The sequence below is a fragment of the Hevea brasiliensis genome, chromosome 15 (assembly GCF_030052815.1).
Source record: "Hevea brasiliensis isolate MT/VB/25A 57/8 chromosome 15, ASM3005281v1, whole genome shotgun sequence".
NCBI lineage: Eukaryota > Viridiplantae > Streptophyta > Magnoliopsida > Malpighiales > Euphorbiaceae > Hevea > Hevea brasiliensis.
Genome location: NC_079507.1, coordinates 75,923,767 through 75,942,118, shown reverse-complemented (window position 1 = coordinate 75,942,118; position 18,352 = coordinate 75,923,767). Strand labels below are relative to the sequence as shown.

Below are 18,352 nucleotides of genomic sequence, written 5' to 3'. Positions count from 1 at the left end.
GTGCTGCACGTACCCTCCCTCTAAATATATGGATCTATCGCTTTAAAATAAAGAAAATTTTGATTTTTTATTTAAAAAAAAAACACTATTTTTTAGTCGGTAAAGTTTATTGTATGATTAGCCTCTGAACCCTACAATGCATGCAATAATTTTATTGCTATTAATTTATATTTTTAAAATTAATAATTTTATAAAATATTTAATTACTATTTATATATAAATATTATTACTATAAATCATATATTATATTTTATTAATTATTTATATAAATAATCTTAAATTCAAATTTAAACTTAAATAATATTACATTTCAACCGTTACCATCACTGTTAAAGTTTATCCATTACGAACAAATTGAATGTTGTTTGAAAACGATCCTCCCATTAAAAGGGATCCTAATCCTTCTCGTGTAGTAGTGACAGATTACAGATTCATAATCACAATAATAATCTTAAACAAAATGCAACTCGCCACTTCGTAACACATACGATTTCCATTCACTTCAAGGCTATAGAAACACATACAAAAGACTCGCGCGATAATTAATATATTATGGCATTAATAAATCGGCAATAAAATTGTTGGAATCGCTTCAACAGATCATGCAAACTAATGGAAACAAATTTCTACAGTCCAATTATGTAACAGCATGTTAGAATACTATTTTACATTGGTCTATAAATGAGATTTCTAACAATTGAGAAAATTTGACCTCTGACCAAATCACTAAAACCTTCCTCTCTATTACAACCACACCCACCACCACAAAAATGTAACAACAAAGGAACCTATGCAGGGCATATATTGATGCCCCTTCCTCACAGTTCACGCGGCTAACAAGGAACTAACAGGGGAGACGTAAGAAGACAAAACAAAGAAAATGAAAGAAAAGAAAATGTGAACAGGAAAATTAATGCTGATGATTGTTTAAAAACAACACCATTTACTCGGCTCAACATCAGAAAACCTAGTGAAAGGGGTGCACCAGCCCCGTACTACGAGTATTTCCTCTTTACCCTGGGTGGCACTATACAGTATCCTCTCCTACCATCAGTTGAAAGCTATAAACTGCATTTACCCACCATCCCTTGGTTCATTTCTTTCTAGGTGCGCTGTTCCTTTAGTAACCCAGGACTGATTTGTGACATCTATGAGTCAAATAGAACAGCCAACCAAACATATCAACTGCTATGACATGATTCTCAAAGATCACTTATGATCCTTTTACAGCCATTTCCGGGGAGTTTTGTGGTATTAATGAGCCATCCTCTCCACTTAACTGTATGTCTTCTGATGTGCCATGTAAGCAATCAGAACAGTTTCTAGAAGCAGCAGGCTCCATCTCCCTATGGTTTTCTTCTCCCGAGTTGCTGCTATTATCACAACAGTTCCTAGAAACAGCAGGTTCCTTCTCTTGATCATTGTCTTCATCTAAGCCCTTGTTTGTGTCGGCTGTGCAAGGAGCTGTATGCACTGAGCTTGCAGCCTTCTTACTGGGTAGCACTGCCTGGCTCAGTGTTGAACACAAAGACGCAAATACACTCTCCCTTGATTTTGAGTGTTTACTTAATCGCTGCTTCTTTACTGGTTCAGCTTCCTTTTCCCTAGAAGGCAATTTGCGCTTCAACTTAAGGGACTCCATAGTTCCTTCATCTTCTTCTAAGGTTTCCAGCTGTTTCTTAGGTGGTGGTCTATAGTCTTCATCATCCTCATCGTCATCGTAATCAACCAGTCCACCAGATCTTGAACCAAGACGTCAAGATGAAAATATAAGGCACACCATTTACAAATATTTTTTTCCAGAAAATTTTAAAGGATCTAATTACAATACCTTAATGTCGGATAGCTTGCAGATACTCCATTGGATAGCAGAGATTGAGGGTGAACTTTTTTGGCATGTGATGCAGATGCTGCGTCTTCTTCATCACTGATTATGTATCAAATTCAATAGCCATGAGAGAAAGTCCTGGCAAAAGTTCAGCTCAAATACAGGCAAAACATACCTATCCTCATTGAAGTATTCTTCCTCTTCTTTTTCTAGAGCACGCTCATCAATTCGCCTTCGTGGATCCAGTGTGCTACCACTATTTTTTGTTGCACAATTCTCTAGGCACTGCAATTATAATGCTCGGTATTAGGAAACAATAAACTCAACACTAAACTACAGAAAAAGGCATAAGCAAAAATAACCTGCTCGTATTTAACTTTAAAAGACTGAATGGAAGCCAAATGCTCAAATTTGACCAACTCATTCCAGAATGAATCAACTATATACTTGATCAATAATTTCAGGTTTTCCTACAAGAAACAAGCTTCCACATATTAGGACTTCCAAATGTATCCAAGATGGAAGAACAAAATAGGCAATTAATAACATGGGCACCTTGCGGATATACTCGAAAAGCTCTAAAACTGCAGAGTGCAGCAGATTGTAACGGTTGCCATTGCCAACAAAGGCATCTACAATTGGTTTGAGAAGATTGTGCTTAACAAAATGATTTATCAGATGCTCATCCTGTGATGGACATATACGTAATATATTAAACAAACATGCTGGTCCAAGGTTTTCAATTTGAGTACAAGGGTCATATCAAAAATTCCAATGACAATAAATATCTCAAGATATGATGTCAGTTGAAAATTTATCAAATACACATTATTATCATGTCATTCAAATTATTTTGTCTAAGATACTTGATATTTTCATCTTTTATCACCTAATTTGCAATACAATCAAGTTATAAAACATTTAGTCTAACAAGAATCTGTCGAACGAAAATCATTTAATTAAAAATGATAACAAGCGTATTAACATGATACTGCCTACTAGAAACACTCATCTTAAAGGAACTTTAAGGGAAAAGATTACGTGAAATTTAGATGTAAGGAAATGTAAAAATACACCATGATGAATCGCTAGAGTAAGGTAAATAGGTGAACTTCCACAACCACAAGCCTCCATCAAGCCAAAAACAAGAAATGAGCCAGCAGAATAAAAATTGAGCCAATTAGCAAAAATTTAGCTCAAATAACTATGGAAAATTCTTTCAAAGTTAAACTAATTGTATAAAAGCCCAAGTCAACATCTTTTTTTTCATTTCCTCCCAAGTTGATTATCAAACATAAACCCAGTAAGTTTCATGTTTGAATTTTTCACGTACACAGCCATTTCTAAAAAATTATCCATAAAGGAAACCTACAGAAGCATACTAACGCAATAGGAGAAAGCAAACGCTATTTTCTAATTCAGAAAATAAGATGATAGTGTGTGATAAGTCAACAATCCGTGACACATTTCTATATTTTCCCACATTAAAGATCAGTCAAATAGTGCATCCCATCAAAGTGACTTACATGGCGAGAAAGAATGGTACGAACAAATCGAACAGCAGCAACAACAAGGTATTTTTCCCTTCTTAGCGTTAGTGTCATAACTTTATCTATAACATTATTAAGGAGAAAGTTACACCTGCGTACAGAAGAAAGTCACATTTACACATCAAAAAAGTAGCAGGAGGAAATTGATTACTAAGATTGAAAAACAAATAACCAAAAATTTACTTTATTCTATAAGGATGGTGCAAAACACAGAAGCATAGCAATTCACAAATGTTTGAGAGTATTTCTGGCTTCACGCTATTCTGATTTTCATCTCTTCCACCAGAGCCTGAATATTTACCACTTGATTGAGCAATGCCTTCAACTGGACACGATGCCGTTATAACATCAATTAATTGACCCAAATGCTTCTCATAGAAGATCTCAATAATATTATCTCTCTGCAGTGAACATATACCCAAATGCCATTATAACATTCAATTATTAATAAAATGAGCTTCAAGTAAACTATTACTCAGATGGAAGACATGAAAAAAGGAATTTAATTTTGCATGGAAGTTCAACTGACTGGTTTTTCTAACAAGCAAGCTGAAACACATACAAAACACATATCAACATTCAAAAATGCTATAATTGCATAAAGAAACCCAAATCCATTTTCAAACTTATTAACCACATTTTTATAAATGAAAACATGATGCAATAGTTGGTAAATAATATGCCATTTAACATCAATAAAAGAGATACCAGCATGGAACTAGGCCATGATATCTAACAAGAATCAAAAACCTAGGGCAAATTTTTTAAGAATAAAATTTGAAATTAGAACGAACAAGAGTGGGAGTGTGTGCGTGTTTGTGTGTAACCAGACATACATGAAGAAGAAAGAGATAGAAAAACAACCAAAAGCCAATATGATAGAATAATAATATAAACTCAGAAAACAGCAGAACATAATTAGGACGCACGCATAGAAGCTTTTTTCCACCATTCACGACACTTAATTGATCAAAAATGAATGACACACATAGGAATAAATTATCAAGAAAGGTACCTGTGCATGTGCTCCTGACAATGTATAGGAATCCAGTAAATTACGAAGAATTTCAAGAAACTGGCAGTGCATGTCCTCTCCAAAATCCGTTATCATACCTTGAACCTATATGTAAACAATATTTATTTCATTGAATAGAACATTAATGCTCACATATTGCAAATGAACGGGATTAAACACACAGAATACCAAAAATAACTGACATCAAGACTAAAAAATAAAAAAGAAGTCACGCACACATACTAATAAATAATAGTACAATACCACTACATCCAAGTAGCATCGACATATCCAATGAATTAGTGTAGGTAGCATCATTGAAACAAAAGTAATATCGAAGTTGATGCTACTTGGATGTAGACTTAAAAAGAGAAAGAAGAGAGAGGGGAAAGAAAAAGAAAAGGGGGAGAAGGGAAGGGAAGGAGGGGGGGTGGTGGGGGGTGGGGGTGTGGGAACACACAACTGAATTGCAACTCATGAAGTATGTACCAACAATCCTAGAAGTGGAATTCCTTCCTGCCTAACAACATAAGAGCGCAAAAGATTTGGATCCTGATTCAAGAAAAGAATAAGGATATCTGTCCTGCATCCATAAGAATGACTTCCAGTTAGGGTTAAGCAACCACACGAAGAGAGAGAGAAAGAGAGAGAGAGAGAGATTTAATTGCACAGGTAAGATGGAAAAAAAAATTGATATGTTAAAGGCATGAAGTAAATGGTCACCATTACCCAGTTAATACAAGTTTCTTATCTTGATTCTGCAAAGCTTCTGTTATGATGTCAAAAATACCTTCATTCATGAGATCCCTACATGAATCAGAGACATTGACGCTTAAAACAATATTGAAATCATTAATAAAACAAAATAACTAAGAAATTGCACTGTACTGAGCCAAACTACACCCAAAATCACAAACATACCTGAACAGCCGGAGTTGGTGGACCATCTGCAGGCTCTTGCTTAAACTACAAAAGTCGAGTAGGAAATATACCTATTTTGATGGAGGGGAGGGAACGAGAGGAAGAAGAAGAAGACGGGGAGGGGGGGGGGGGGGGAGGAGAGAAAAAAGAGCACCAGGAAAACACATCATGAAAAGCTAGCCACAAACCTGTACCCTTTACGAGGTATCAGTATCATGAAATACACTAGTGTACTGAGAGACGACACAAATCTAACAGTAGCATGTTTGAATTACTGTTCTGTAATCAATAATATTATTGTATTCAGTGTATTTTGACCTTTACCCCTCTGACCTTGGAATTGAAATTCATATGTCTAATCATCAAAAGGACCCAAACCTAGAACTGGGCAAAAACGATCTATAACACTAATCAAAAGATAAATTTATTTCCCAAAGGACGTTCTCAAGAAAAGACATTTTACCGTTTCCTAGCACATAAATATTCAAAAAGAAAGCAGAATTGATCTCCAATGCTCACCCTGACAAAGTTGATGAGTTATTACATCCCAGCATTAATTTAATAATGGAGGATAAAAACATAAATGATGACAACGATTTCTTAAAACTCATGTTCATTGAGAATGACAGGGGACATGAATACCAGTGCCCAAAATCCAATCAAGATGTTTGAACAGTTCATACGACTCCACAATAAAATGAGAAAATTATTACGCATCTACCCAGACCAATATTTAAATGGTTGAAAATATAAACAATCGAGAACTTCATGATATTTAATTCAATCAACAAAAAAATTAAAAAGTAAAAATGAGAACACAGATAAGAGATCTCATAAGTAGAACACTGTCACTGTAACGCTGACAGATAGAAAGCATATAATTCATTAGATGTCTACACTTACCAAATTTTTCTTTGATTCTGCAGTTGTATTTGGGGACCTCAACCTTGCAAATAATTCCTGAATAAAAGTACTGTCATCCTTTAACAAGGTAACAACCTAGAAGATAACACAGAAGTTAGATGTACAAATAATGTATATGACAAAATGTAGCCCAATTAGAAATGAAAATAATATAGACCTACAAAGTATAGATAATGAGTTTTCATAATCTTACAACTGCATTATTTGCATGAATTATGGAATTAAGATTTGCAACTGTAGCCTCATCCAACACTCTAGCCAAAACAACATCCTAAAACAGATATCAGAAGGTTAGAATTCCCCAATAAAAAGGAAAGCAACCACTAGAAATTACGGCATTCAAGATCCAAACCTTCAAATAGCCAACTCTGTATGTTTGGTGTATTTTTGAAAGGACAATAGGATCTTTGATTGGTATGGCCTTAAAACATTGAAGAAATGAACGCATGTCAGCAACAAGAAATGACTTCTTTCAGTAAATACATCTCCTACCCCCATCCTGCAATTAGGGGTGATAAAAAGAACAGAGAAACTTGAAAACTGAAATAAAACCAAAAACCAAACCAAAAAAGAAAAAAAGTGATCAACCAAACCACTAGGTTAGGTTTTTTTATTTTTTCTTGTGTGTGGGGTTAAATCTGCCAGTTAGCAACCAAACTAATATATAGACCACAAATCATTTATGCGGTTTAATTCTAGTAGAGTTGGTTATATCCCTTACTCATAACAGTGGAACCCCTTTAACAGTCCAGGTCCAAATAGTTACTTGGGTATTTTTCATCCATTTTACCCTTGGCCAACTAGGGCCCTTTTTTTCAATTTTCAAGTGAACACTTAATGTCCTTGCATACCAAAAACTTGGTTCCAAAAACTGGTAGATTAGATAACAAAGACACCAGTTAAGAAGTTCACAGAACACTTTGGCTTCTCCAACTGTTGAACTGAGATACTGTTCAGTTTGAAAAATGGAACCATGAGCACCCCTACCAGCAATACCCCACACCCAGCCTAAAAGGAAATGAGAAACCAGTTACCTCCTTGAAAACAACATGCTCTTTCAGAAAATTACGATGATGTTGGGCATGCAGAACCTCAGGGTCATCTGAAAACAAAATTTTATGGCATGTAATCATCATCATCATCAAATATTAGTCATGATGAGGATTATTTTGTGAATTATCAACTATTTACCAAGAGCCCCAGTATGCGCAGAAAAATGTGATTAACACAGCATGCACATTATTTTAATTAAAATAAATCAGAAATCAGAAATGTAAAGAAACTATTTTAATCCAATATATAACTACAAACATTAAAACCAATTCATGATTCAAGCCAGTAGGATTCGCAGCTCAAAAAAAAAATTACGACGCACACAAAAGCAAACAGAATTTTTATTCTTTCAGCTATCCACACCAATAATATATATATATATATATATATATATATGATCTTAATTATGCGTCTCATTAACAATTAATAGTCCAGGTATCAAAACATCAACTATGACACAATTTACACACTGTCACTGATAGTCTGATATTAAAAAATGGAACAAGACATTATGACTACAATGATTATGATTCATATTTTGAAGAATTTGCCCTACAAATTCAGTGCACATTGATCTGAGGCAGAGTGGAACCAAGAAGTTGTCTATGAATGAATAGCATAGCAATTAAACAATCATAGACCTCAACTTAGCTTTTGAGGTCGGCTATATGGATTCGCTTTCTACACTCTAAACGATTTTGGGTTAAATCCTCAAAAATTTGTAATGCTTCTAGGTCATGTTGTACTACTCTCCTCCAAGTCAATTTAGGTCTACCCATTTTTTTCTTTCTATCATCTAACCTAATATGCTCTACTTGTCTAACTAGAGCCTCCGTATGTCTACGCTACACATGACCAAACCACCCCAATCTCCCTTCTCTCAACTTATCCTCAATTGGCACCACTCCTACCTTTTCTCTAATACTCTCATTACGGACTTTATCTAGTCTAATATGGTCACTCATCCACCTTAACATTCTCATATCTGCAACTCTTATCTTAGATACATACGACTCCTTCAGTGCCCAACACTCACTACCATACAACATAGCCGGTCGTATGGCTGTACGGTAAAATTTTCCTTTCAACTTATTAAAAATCTTGTGATCACATAAAACTCCCGTGGCACGTCTCCACTTCAACCATTCGGCTTTAATCCTATGACTAACATCCTCCTCACATCCCCCATCTACTTGAAGGACTAAGCCGAGATATTTAAAGTGATTACTTTGTGACAGTACCACTCCATCCAAACTAACTCCTTCCCTATCACCAGTTTGGCCTTCACTAAACTTGCAATGCATGTATTCTGTAATCGTTCTACTTAACTTAAAACCCTTTGACTCTGGAGTACTTCTCCAAAACTCTAACTTTTTATTGACTCCTTCTCGCGTCTCATCTATCAAAACAATATCATCCGCAAACATCATGCACCAAGGAATACTCTCTTGTATATGTTTCGTCAATTCATTTAAAACTAATGTAAAAGGGTAAAAGCTTATAGCTGACCCTTGGTGTAATCCAATTGAGATCGGAAAATCTCTCGTGTCCTCTCCCACTGTGCGCACAATAGTAGTTGCTCCTTCATACATATCTTTCAATACTTGTATGTACCTAATAGATACCCTCTTTTGTTCTAACACACTCCATAAGACATCTTTTGGAGCACTATCATAAGCCTTTTCCAAATCAATAAAAACCATGTGTAGATCTTTCTTCACATCTCTATATTTCTCCATCAAGTTTCTAATGAGAAAGATCGCTTCCATAGTTGAACGACCAGGCATGAAGCCAAATTGATTGAGAGAGATAGAAGTATCAAGACGTAGTCGATGCTCCACAACTCTCTCCCACAACTTCATAGTATGGTTCATGAGTTTAATTCCCCTATAGTTCAAGCAACTCTGTATGTCTCCCTTATTTTTAAAAATAAGTACTAAAATACTCCTCCTCGATTCATCAGGCATTTTCTTTGAATTTAGAATCTTATTAAATAATTTAGTTAACCATGCCACTCCCATATCTCCCAAAAACTTCCACACTTCAATTGGTATTCCATCGAGTCCACAGGCTTTACCCACTTTTATTCTCTTAAGTGTTTCCTTTACTTCTAAAGATCTAATCCTTCTAGTATAATTCACATTCTTTTCTATCGTTCTATAGTCTATATTCACACTATTACCATTTTGACTATCATTAAAGAGATCATTAAAATAATTTCTACATCTTTCTTTAATGTCCTCATCTTTCACCAATATTTTTCCTTCTTTATCCTTAATGCACCTAACTTGATTAAGATCTTGACATTTTCTCTCTCTTCCTTGCTAATCTATAAATATCTTTCTCCCATTGTTTAGATTCCAAGTATCTCATATTATTTTTCAAAGGCCTGTGCTCTTGCTTGACTAATTGTATTTTTTGCCTTTTTCTTTGCTATCTTGTACTGTTCATATGCCTCATTATTATCACATTTAGGTAATTTCTTATACCATTCTCTTTTTCTCTTCACTGTCTTTTGTACTTACTCATTCCACCACCATCTCTCTTTTAAGGACGGTCCATGTCCTTTACACTCTCCAAGTACTTTTCTAGCTACTTCTCTAATCTTTGATGCCATCTGTATCCACATATCATTGGCCTCCATATTCAGCTTCCACGCTTCGGACTCAAGAAGCTAATTTTTTAACTTCACTTGCTTTACTCCTTTGAACTCCCACCACTTTGTCCAAGCTACACTATTTCTTCTGACCTTACTTGAATTGTTCCTAAACTTGACATCTAAGACCACTAACCAATGTTGACTTGTTAAAACCTCTCTTGGAATGACCTTGCAATCCTTGCATAGAGCTCTATTTGTCTTCCTGATTAAGAGGAAGTCGATTTGACTTCTATGTTGCCCACTTTTGAAAGTCACTACATGTGACTCTTTTTTTATAAAGTAGGTATTTGCTAGTATTAGGTCGTATGCCATAGCAAATCCAGGATGTTTTTTCCCTCCTCATTTCGACTGCCAAAACCAAAACCTCCATGAACATTCTCATAGCCTTGCATATCACTTCCTACATGCCCATTGAAATCTCCACCAATGAAAATATTCTCTTCATTCGGTATGCTTTGCATTAAATCATCCATATCTTCCCAAAACCTTTGTTTACTCTCATTATCTAGTCCTATTTATGGGGCATAAACACTGACTACATTTATTGTTTTTCCTTCTAGTACTAGCTTTACTAGTATAATTCTATCTCCTACTCTTTTCACAGCTATTATAGCGTCTTTCAATGTCCTATCTATGATTATGCCCACTCCGTTCTTATTTATCTCCTTTCCGGTAAACCACAGTTTGTAAACCACTAATCAAAAAAATATTGAAAACACCAAATGAAACGAAATAAATAAAACAAATCAAAGGCATAAAAAGATTGCTATTGACTAAACTGTATTGGATTCGCTATAAAGATATCACATATAATGCAATGACTAAGGGTAGTCACATATGCAATCATCATAGGTAAATGTGCTAGTTATCAAATTTCCATTCAATTACAGTTATACAAAAGGTTAACATTGGATTTACAAACTAAAAATTAGAAGAGCTCTTACACTCAAGTGAACCAATAACGTCCATGATCAACTCATCTCCAAATATTTTATCAAAGATTTGAGGACTATTGAGCAAAACTGCAACAAAGAAAGGAAAGATTTTAGAAAAAATTGATGTAGGGCAAAAAAACAAGCAGCATAAAAAGAATGACAAGAACAACTGGGATTCAAATGGGCACGGACTGATTCCTCTGACTATTTTGAATATCATGTGAAGACCATCAATATTTTCAAGATCTTCACAGATTCTAAAAAGGTCCATCAGCTTGTGGAAGAAACCTTGCTGCATTAGGAGAAGAAATTTTACTCAGTATCAACCATTCAAAAACTACAAACTTTGCGTGTCCACACACACACACACATGAAAGAAAAATAAAATTAAAAGCAAATAACAAACAAATAGAAAAATGCGCCAAAGAAAAAGGATTATCAGTCCTCAAATGTAACTTATCTTTTACCTATAAATTTACCTTGCATTAATTAGAAATACATAAAGTTGACAGACCCAAACAATAATTTCTCTGAACAGGTTGCCTAGTTCAAAACATATTAACAAAACTTCCCAAGCCATGGAACCTATAATCAGTAACTTTTCACTCCCTATCAGTAAATATCTAGAATGATTCACATTTTGCAAAAATACACCATATAATTATTAACACAGATCACCTCATTTATTAAAGATGCATACTCAACAATTAAACAATACAAGAATCATCATCGCAACATTGTACAAAGTGTTAAATTTTACAATTTCGTTTGGCATTACAAGACATGTATGGTTAAGAAAGGAAGAAAAATTCCACAGCTAAAATTTCAAAAGCATACACATCTAAGGCCATTGGCCCATTATTAGTTTCTTTGATTTACACTATTATTTGAAAGAATGAACCTCTCTCGTTTCTATTTTTTTAAGCAATACATCTAAAATTTATAGAATTTGATTGGAATATTCATTAATAATATCAAGCAACCAGCACCTACAAACCTACAGGGATATTTGTGCAAATAAATAAGGTTTTTTAAGAAAAAAAATTGTCTAGGACCTACTTTAAATTCATTCACAGTATATCATGAAGTTAAATCAAACAAGGGAGAACAATATTGTCCAATCAACAAAATATGGTAAAGAAAGAATAAACATGAAGCTTACATCATTCAATATAAGTTCAGTCAACCTCATCTGATCAGTAATTCCACACTCAGACACAGTCTGAAAGAAGAAAACATTCAAGTCAATTAAACAATCATCAACAAGTATGAATAGGTCCACACACAAATCAATACATGATAAAGAAAGCATGAATTATATTATTTCAAGGAAGAAAACAAGAGAAACAAAAATATGACAACATTATATTCTGGAGCAAATAGTGAAATCCATCACAAAACCCAGAACTAAACACAGATAAGTGACTGCATACAACATGTACCTTGAGGAGATCAGAGACAGAGACAGAGAGAACTATAACACAAAATGAAATATGAAAAGTATATCACCCATCAAACCTTAAGTATCAAAGGAAGTGTGGAAAGTTCAACTGCAGGTAACTCCCTCAACTCGCTGTTCATGCTGTGAAATGTCTCATCTGCAAAAATGAAAAGGAAGGGTATCAAAAAATACCTGTAACTACTCCATAGACTAAACAATAGCACATGACACTAGACCACATAAAATAATCATGTCAACATACACAAATATCAAGCATAAATTTTCCTACTTGCGGCGGCTGAAAATGGTAGTCCCAAAACAATGAATAACTTTTAGGATATTATAAATGTATACACAGAGAAAAACAATATTGTTCAACTGCCAGTGAAACTTTAAGTACAGATTCTCAAGCTCCTTAAGAAGTCTATCTCAAATTCTCAAACCCATAAAAAGATAAACAGCTAAGGACAATTGTAACTGTGGATGCAAAAAAAAAAAAAAAAAGAAAGAAAGAAAGAGAATTATGTAAAATCATATATTGAATCATCATTTCACTCAAACACTCAGAGTCTCACTTCATCTACATATGCCAGAATCATTTTTCTCTTTTGCCAACAAAATATATGGGTTACTGCAAGAAGATGCTAACAGAGAACAACTAAGTTGTGCATATTTGGATTTTGTCACACTTGAGGAATATAGGGAATGAGATAAGAACCCAACTGGTGATATGATGCATAAACCACTTCTCTCATTGTTAAGATGCAGGAGTTGATAGTATAGGAGGCACAAGCACTTCATATGTTTAGCAACAGGATTGGAAGTGTATGTATCCATAAAAGTTGATTTAGTGCCTTACCGGTAATATCACGTGAGATTTCATTGACTTTAGTTTGTTTTTCCGTAGTTATTAAAGGCTCAAGGCACATTAAAGCGCCAAGGAGAGCTGGAGCCTAGGCGCAAGGCGCAAATGCACGCCCGAGTAAGGTGAGGCGCAAAAATTAAAAAAAAAATCCATAAAAGTCAAATAAATATGAATATTCCGTCAAACTCCAAATAACATAAAACTAAAAATAATAATAACTAATTAGCATTCAAGTAATAATAATTTTGAATCCAAATAAAATAAAAATAAACTACTAAAAGTTTAGACGCTTACATATTGAAACTTGAATAGTCTTTCAATGTCCCAAAACTATTTCAATATTCATAAATAGTAGCATTATAATCTTCTTCTACACCTTCATCCTCTTGATACTCATCTTCAAAATAATATCTCCATCATCTCCCTTATCTCTAAGAACTAAAGAAGCATTACTTCTCAAGTTAGCAGATGATGTTTTTCCTTTTTTCTTTGGCATAGATCTTAAAATAGGCATAGATGTAACTCTTTTTTTTTTTTTTTTTGAAAAGATAACAAAAGAGTGGTAGTGTTGAAAATGGAAATATAGGAGGTTTGCAATCCTGGGTGTGTTGGTTTGATGAGATTTTGGTAACTAGTTATTGCAACTTCATAGTACATCAATATAGGATTTTCATAAATCAACAAATTTCGAGTTGAGTGGTAATCTTTTTTGCCAATAGAAGTGCTCACCGAAGGTGAAAATAGAGAAGGCGTGCCTTTCTAGAGCCTTGAGTTTGGAACAAGGCGCACACCTAGGTGAATAAGGCACCAGGATTGGAGCCTAATGAATCTTGAGCTTGAGGCATGCCTTTAATAACTATCAGTTTTTCATTCCCAACCTAATACAATTAACTAATTCAATTCCATCGTTTATGCCCATGGATCCAGATTTCCAGCTATAATTGCAATTTATTATGTTAAACTCAAGGTTCACATGTAAAAATGGAAAGCGAAACGAGAATCCAGACTATTTAAATTAGTATAGATAGCCGCTGGTCTTATTTACAGCAAAAACACAAGGTTTACAAAATAACGACAAGCAAGCATGGACTATAAGCACAAAATACCCAACACCATAGGCTTACTCCAGATGATAGAAGGTTTCATTGCAAACTAGAATCCAACTTTGCAATCCAGGTAAGTGGTTCCAAGAAAAAAAATATGAAAATGATGGTTTTAACTGAATGTCAATACTTACTGTTAAGAGTACTAAACTGAAGACTTCTTTGCACATTACAGATATGGTCCCTGAACAAAAACAGGCACGTTCAGCATCAGATGATATTGGATAATAATCAAGGAAAACAAGAATATGAAAAACATAAGTTGTTACCATATATAAGAACACCCTGTTGTCTCCTGAAAGCTCAGTGCTAATTCTGTAGAATATTCTGGATCTCTCCATGAGATTATTGTATCTGAAAATTTTAAAACAAAGAAATCATTTGATCAATCTCCACAAATCAAGAGAACTGCACATATGGTATTAGCCAGCGATACTGAAAATATGGAATCATAGCAAGCCATTTGTGAAACACTCTAATACCTTCTTGTTTTCTGTAAATGTCATCTGGTATGATACGATGCAGAAGCAATGTTTCATTGTCTTCTTCATCAATAACAAACAAGCCCAGCTCTTCTGATCTCTGCTCAATAACATTTACACTTCAAATTGCAGTACATATTTTAATTAAGCTTTTTTATAAGAATTACTGTATTAATTCTTTTACTTAAACCTGAAATTCAGTAGGATTAATAGAAAAATAAAGAATCCAGTCAGAGAATTGAACAGACCTCCAAATAGTCAACAGTAACATGCCCAGTCCCTTGGTCATCCCATTTACCATCTTCATTTAGACGGTAGACCTTCACCCTCTGCAATTCAATAAAACCACTATTATTACTAAAAACTGTTACTAAACATTTTAAGGTGGAAAAAATTAGGCCTTAAGCACCATAATAAGCAAAGAAAATCATAGCTTTCAACTTTATTACAGAAGAACATGCAAAAATAAAAACAAGGATAAAATAACTGTAATGCCAGAATCGTAACAAGACTAATGAAGCATATGTGGGTCAAATACAACTCGATCTTCATAAATCATAATAGAATTAAGCCAACTTATCATGATCATGCAAACACTCATGCATAATGAAAAAACAAAATGCTTACAAATACAAGATATTATAACTTTAGATGCCTAGATGCGGTTGTATATGGTGAAAGTGAGGAGAATGACAACTGCAAGAGTAAAGCAAGATAGGTGGAGGTGAAGTGCGACAATAGGCCTGTGCAGTTGCTAAATACCAACATTTCCATGCATCAACACTACAATACCTCTTTCGTGCACACCTAGAACTTAGGCCAAGGCTCCAAGACTGACTTGCACCTTCAATAACTATAGGGACATATAAGATGCAAAAGCAGAGTAGCTATTGAGAAACAGAAATAGCATGACCAATTGCAATGAGTGCTTTCTACAGTAAATAAGCTTGACAACAATTAAGTTTGCCCGTAACATACACCATTGGTTGATTACAGAATTTTAGAATTATTAATCATATCACTCATCCATGTCACTAAATAAAATGTCATTTTATAGTTTATTCTAATTCAGTCCAAACACAGTCATGTGATGCAACTCATGTGATAACATAAAATGCCATATAAAGAAGGAAAGGAAGTGATTAAAAAAAAAAACTGAAAAACAATGGTTGCCATTCATAACATGCATTCGACACTAAATTGTCATTTTATAGGGAAACTTAAGAACCAGCGACTCGTCCACCAACAAAACAACAACAGTTAACACCTCAAAGTTCGAAGTCCTCAATCACCAATATAGCAACAAAGACCAAGATTGATCTAACTGGCTATAAGCAAAGAAAACCAAAACCGTCCATCAACCCCCAGTCCCATGATTAAATAAACTTCAAATGTCAAAAATACTTTCTTTCAAACTCCCACAAGTCTCGGCCCAAATGCTTCCAAAACTCGAGCTATAATATTTTAATATATGGTACAGATAATTCTACTAATGGAATCAGTCTTACTAGTGGAATCAGTCTTACTAATGGAATCAGTCTTACCATCCCTCAGATCATAGAAAATCATAAAACAGACTAAAACCCCGCTCTTAAACATTCTCCAAGCAGAAGGAGAAAAAAACAAAAAAAAGGAGGAAGGAGGAAGGGGAGATCTGCATCCTCTAGCATATATAGTGCTTCTATCAAACACCTGAATCGCATAAACTGCGATGGGAACATAATGTCAACTCTGAAACATCTTTATACCGACACCATTAAACTCTATTTACAACATATAATAGAACCTTTTGTCAAAATACATCTCCAAGAACAAGATAATTCAGCAACACCAACTGAAAAGATCTCCACTACTGGTTTACCAGCTTCACACTTCACAGTCCCACAAACTTAGCGCTTAACACAAATTAATAAACCAACTACAAATAATATTTTATTTTGAGAAATATTAATGGCACAGAAAAGCCTAATGCAATTGAGTTACACCAATCACACTAGAACTTTCCTCAATAACAGAATGAAACAGTAGATTAAATAACACCAAGAAAATTAAAAAAAAAAAAAAAGAAAGAAACCTTAATTTAGAAGTGAACTCCCGCTTCAAAACCACTAGCTAGTAATTCTAGGGCACAAACGAGAGGGCAAAATAATACGAAAGCCTTCCACAGCCATGCTAATTGACTAACCTGCATCGAATTGGAGTTCGCTTGCGATTTCTCTTGCGCGCCCATGTCAGCTCCTCGCTTCACGACCCAGACAGGAAACCCCAAAATCCCCGAGGATTTTAATTGCAACAATAATTAGTTATAATGACGTTAAAATTAGGGTTTTACGAAAAAGGAGAGATATAAGGAGAGGATAAATGAAAAAGTAAGAGATTGAGGTTGGGGGATCAATAGAAAACCCTAACCGCCATTGACGTAGCGAAGTGAACCTTCGATTTCTCTCTCTCCCTCTTTCCCAATTTTTTTCTCTCTTTTTCCTTTTTATTCTTTTCTGCGCAAGTGTCTTGCCACGCCCGTCGATAAGAGAAAGGGAAAAAGTGAGGAAAAAAATCTCAAAAAAAGCAAAATATGCTAAACATCATGTACAAATTGGTTAATTGGTAGGAAAAATGAATTTAGTTTAAATGCCCTCAAATTTTCTTGCAATTACGGAATGACCATTACGACCTTCTTCGCATATCCACGCCCTTTCTTTTCGCCATCCAATCACGAAGGCGTTAGTGTGGGTTCTCTTTTGTCGTGGGTCCCTTACCCAACTGTGCCTAGAAAACGCACAAAGATTCCTCTGATTAGCGGAGTAATACAACACGTGTAAATACGATTCACTCGCTAGTGCTCTGGTTCGCGCATACACTAGCTCTGGGGAAGGACGGTGAAAGCTCACCCAATCATTAAGAACAGACAGACACGTGAACTGAGGTAGCACGAAACAGTATTGCACCAGCAGTGTGACCTTAGTCCGTGGACTGTTATGTACCTGGATGAGTAAGATTGAGGCCGGTGACAAGAGTCCAAGTCAAAGGTGGATTCCACGTGGCATCAGGTAATTGGTTAGTTGTCGTTACTTGTTGGAATGTGGCAATTTGGAAAGAAGAGGCTCTTTTAGTCCTTTCGCGCAGAGACACTAGGATGTGCGTGGCAACAGCAGTGGCTTTCTAAAAGCTGGAGCTTGTAGCGGAGCCACATTCCAAAAAGAAAACAGAGGAAAGAGAGAGGAGGAGGTGGGGAGGGGAGAGAAAAGAAGGCGAAGAAGAGACAGAGAGAGATTGAGAGGCAGAGGGAAAGAGAGAGAGAGAATTTAGAGAAAGATTGAATTCTTTGTATTATTTGATTGATATCCAAATTACAACTCACTTTTTATATTTATATTAGCTCAACTACAATAATCCTAACATTACCAAGATCATCCTTGAGGACAAGGATGAACTGAGATTGAAAAACAAAATTCGCAGTCTGCTGCTCCATCATGTCCTCTTTTCTGATAATTGCTGAATCTAAACACTACAACTTCAAGGGAGGCATAGTCATTTTTTCAAACACCCTCATGGCAGAGGTCTTATATGGACAAATTC

At 35.0% G+C, this 18,352-nt stretch overlaps 1 protein-coding gene across 2 annotated transcripts; it reads right to left on the bottom strand.

Moving 5' to 3' along the window:
• Window positions 1-615: 615 nt before the first annotated feature.
• LOC110632954 (uncharacterized) lies at window positions 616-17,374 on the bottom strand. 2 transcript variants are annotated; one of them, XM_021781358.2, is made up of 25 exons: window positions 17,186-17,362; window positions 16,962-17,018; window positions 15,025-15,105; window positions 14,777-14,876; window positions 14,564-14,648; window positions 14,429-14,478; window positions 12,404-12,483; window positions 12,048-12,107; window positions 11,078-11,177; window positions 10,895-10,972; window positions 7,273-7,340; window positions 6,591-6,659; window positions 6,432-6,509; window positions 6,218-6,313; window positions 5,315-5,385; window positions 5,123-5,200; window positions 4,883-4,976; window positions 4,394-4,498; window positions 3,562-3,779; window positions 3,355-3,469; window positions 2,384-2,515; window positions 2,191-2,298; window positions 2,004-2,113; window positions 1,832-1,927; window positions 616-1,742 (listed from the first exon to the last, which is right to left on the bottom strand). In XM_021781358.2, exons 1-25 carry the CDS (start codon window positions 17,189-17,191, stop codon window positions 1,214-1,216), a joined length of 2,664 nt encoding a protein of 887 aa, XP_021637050.2. In that variant the 5' UTR covers window positions 17,192-17,362; the 3' UTR covers window positions 616-1,213. The 2 variants fall into 2 exon arrangements, 1 of the variants encoding a protein (XP_021637050.2); XR_009144191.1 differs by lacking the exons at window positions 616-1,742; window positions 1,832-1,927; window positions 2,004-2,113; ... (1 more) ...; window positions 2,384-2,515; window positions 3,355-3,469 and having other exon boundaries at window positions 3,740-3,779; window positions 4,883-4,971; window positions 17,186-17,374.
• Between the last annotated feature and the right edge of the window lie 978 nt (window positions 17,375-18,352).

What these genes read in the sequence shown, in the direction of transcription:
- LOC110632954 (XM_021781358.2), bottom strand. An exon ending in CGTTATTGGTTCACTTGAGT is followed by an intron (nt 7,341 to 10,894) that starts GTAAGAGCTCTT and finishes TTTTGTTTTCAG; the next exon opens with ATGACCCTGAGGTTCTGCAT. An exon ending in AGCATGTTGTTTTCAAGGAG is followed by an intron (nt 6,660 to 7,272) that starts GTAACTGGTTTC and finishes CAATGTTTTAAG; the next exon opens with GCCATACCAATCAAAGATCC.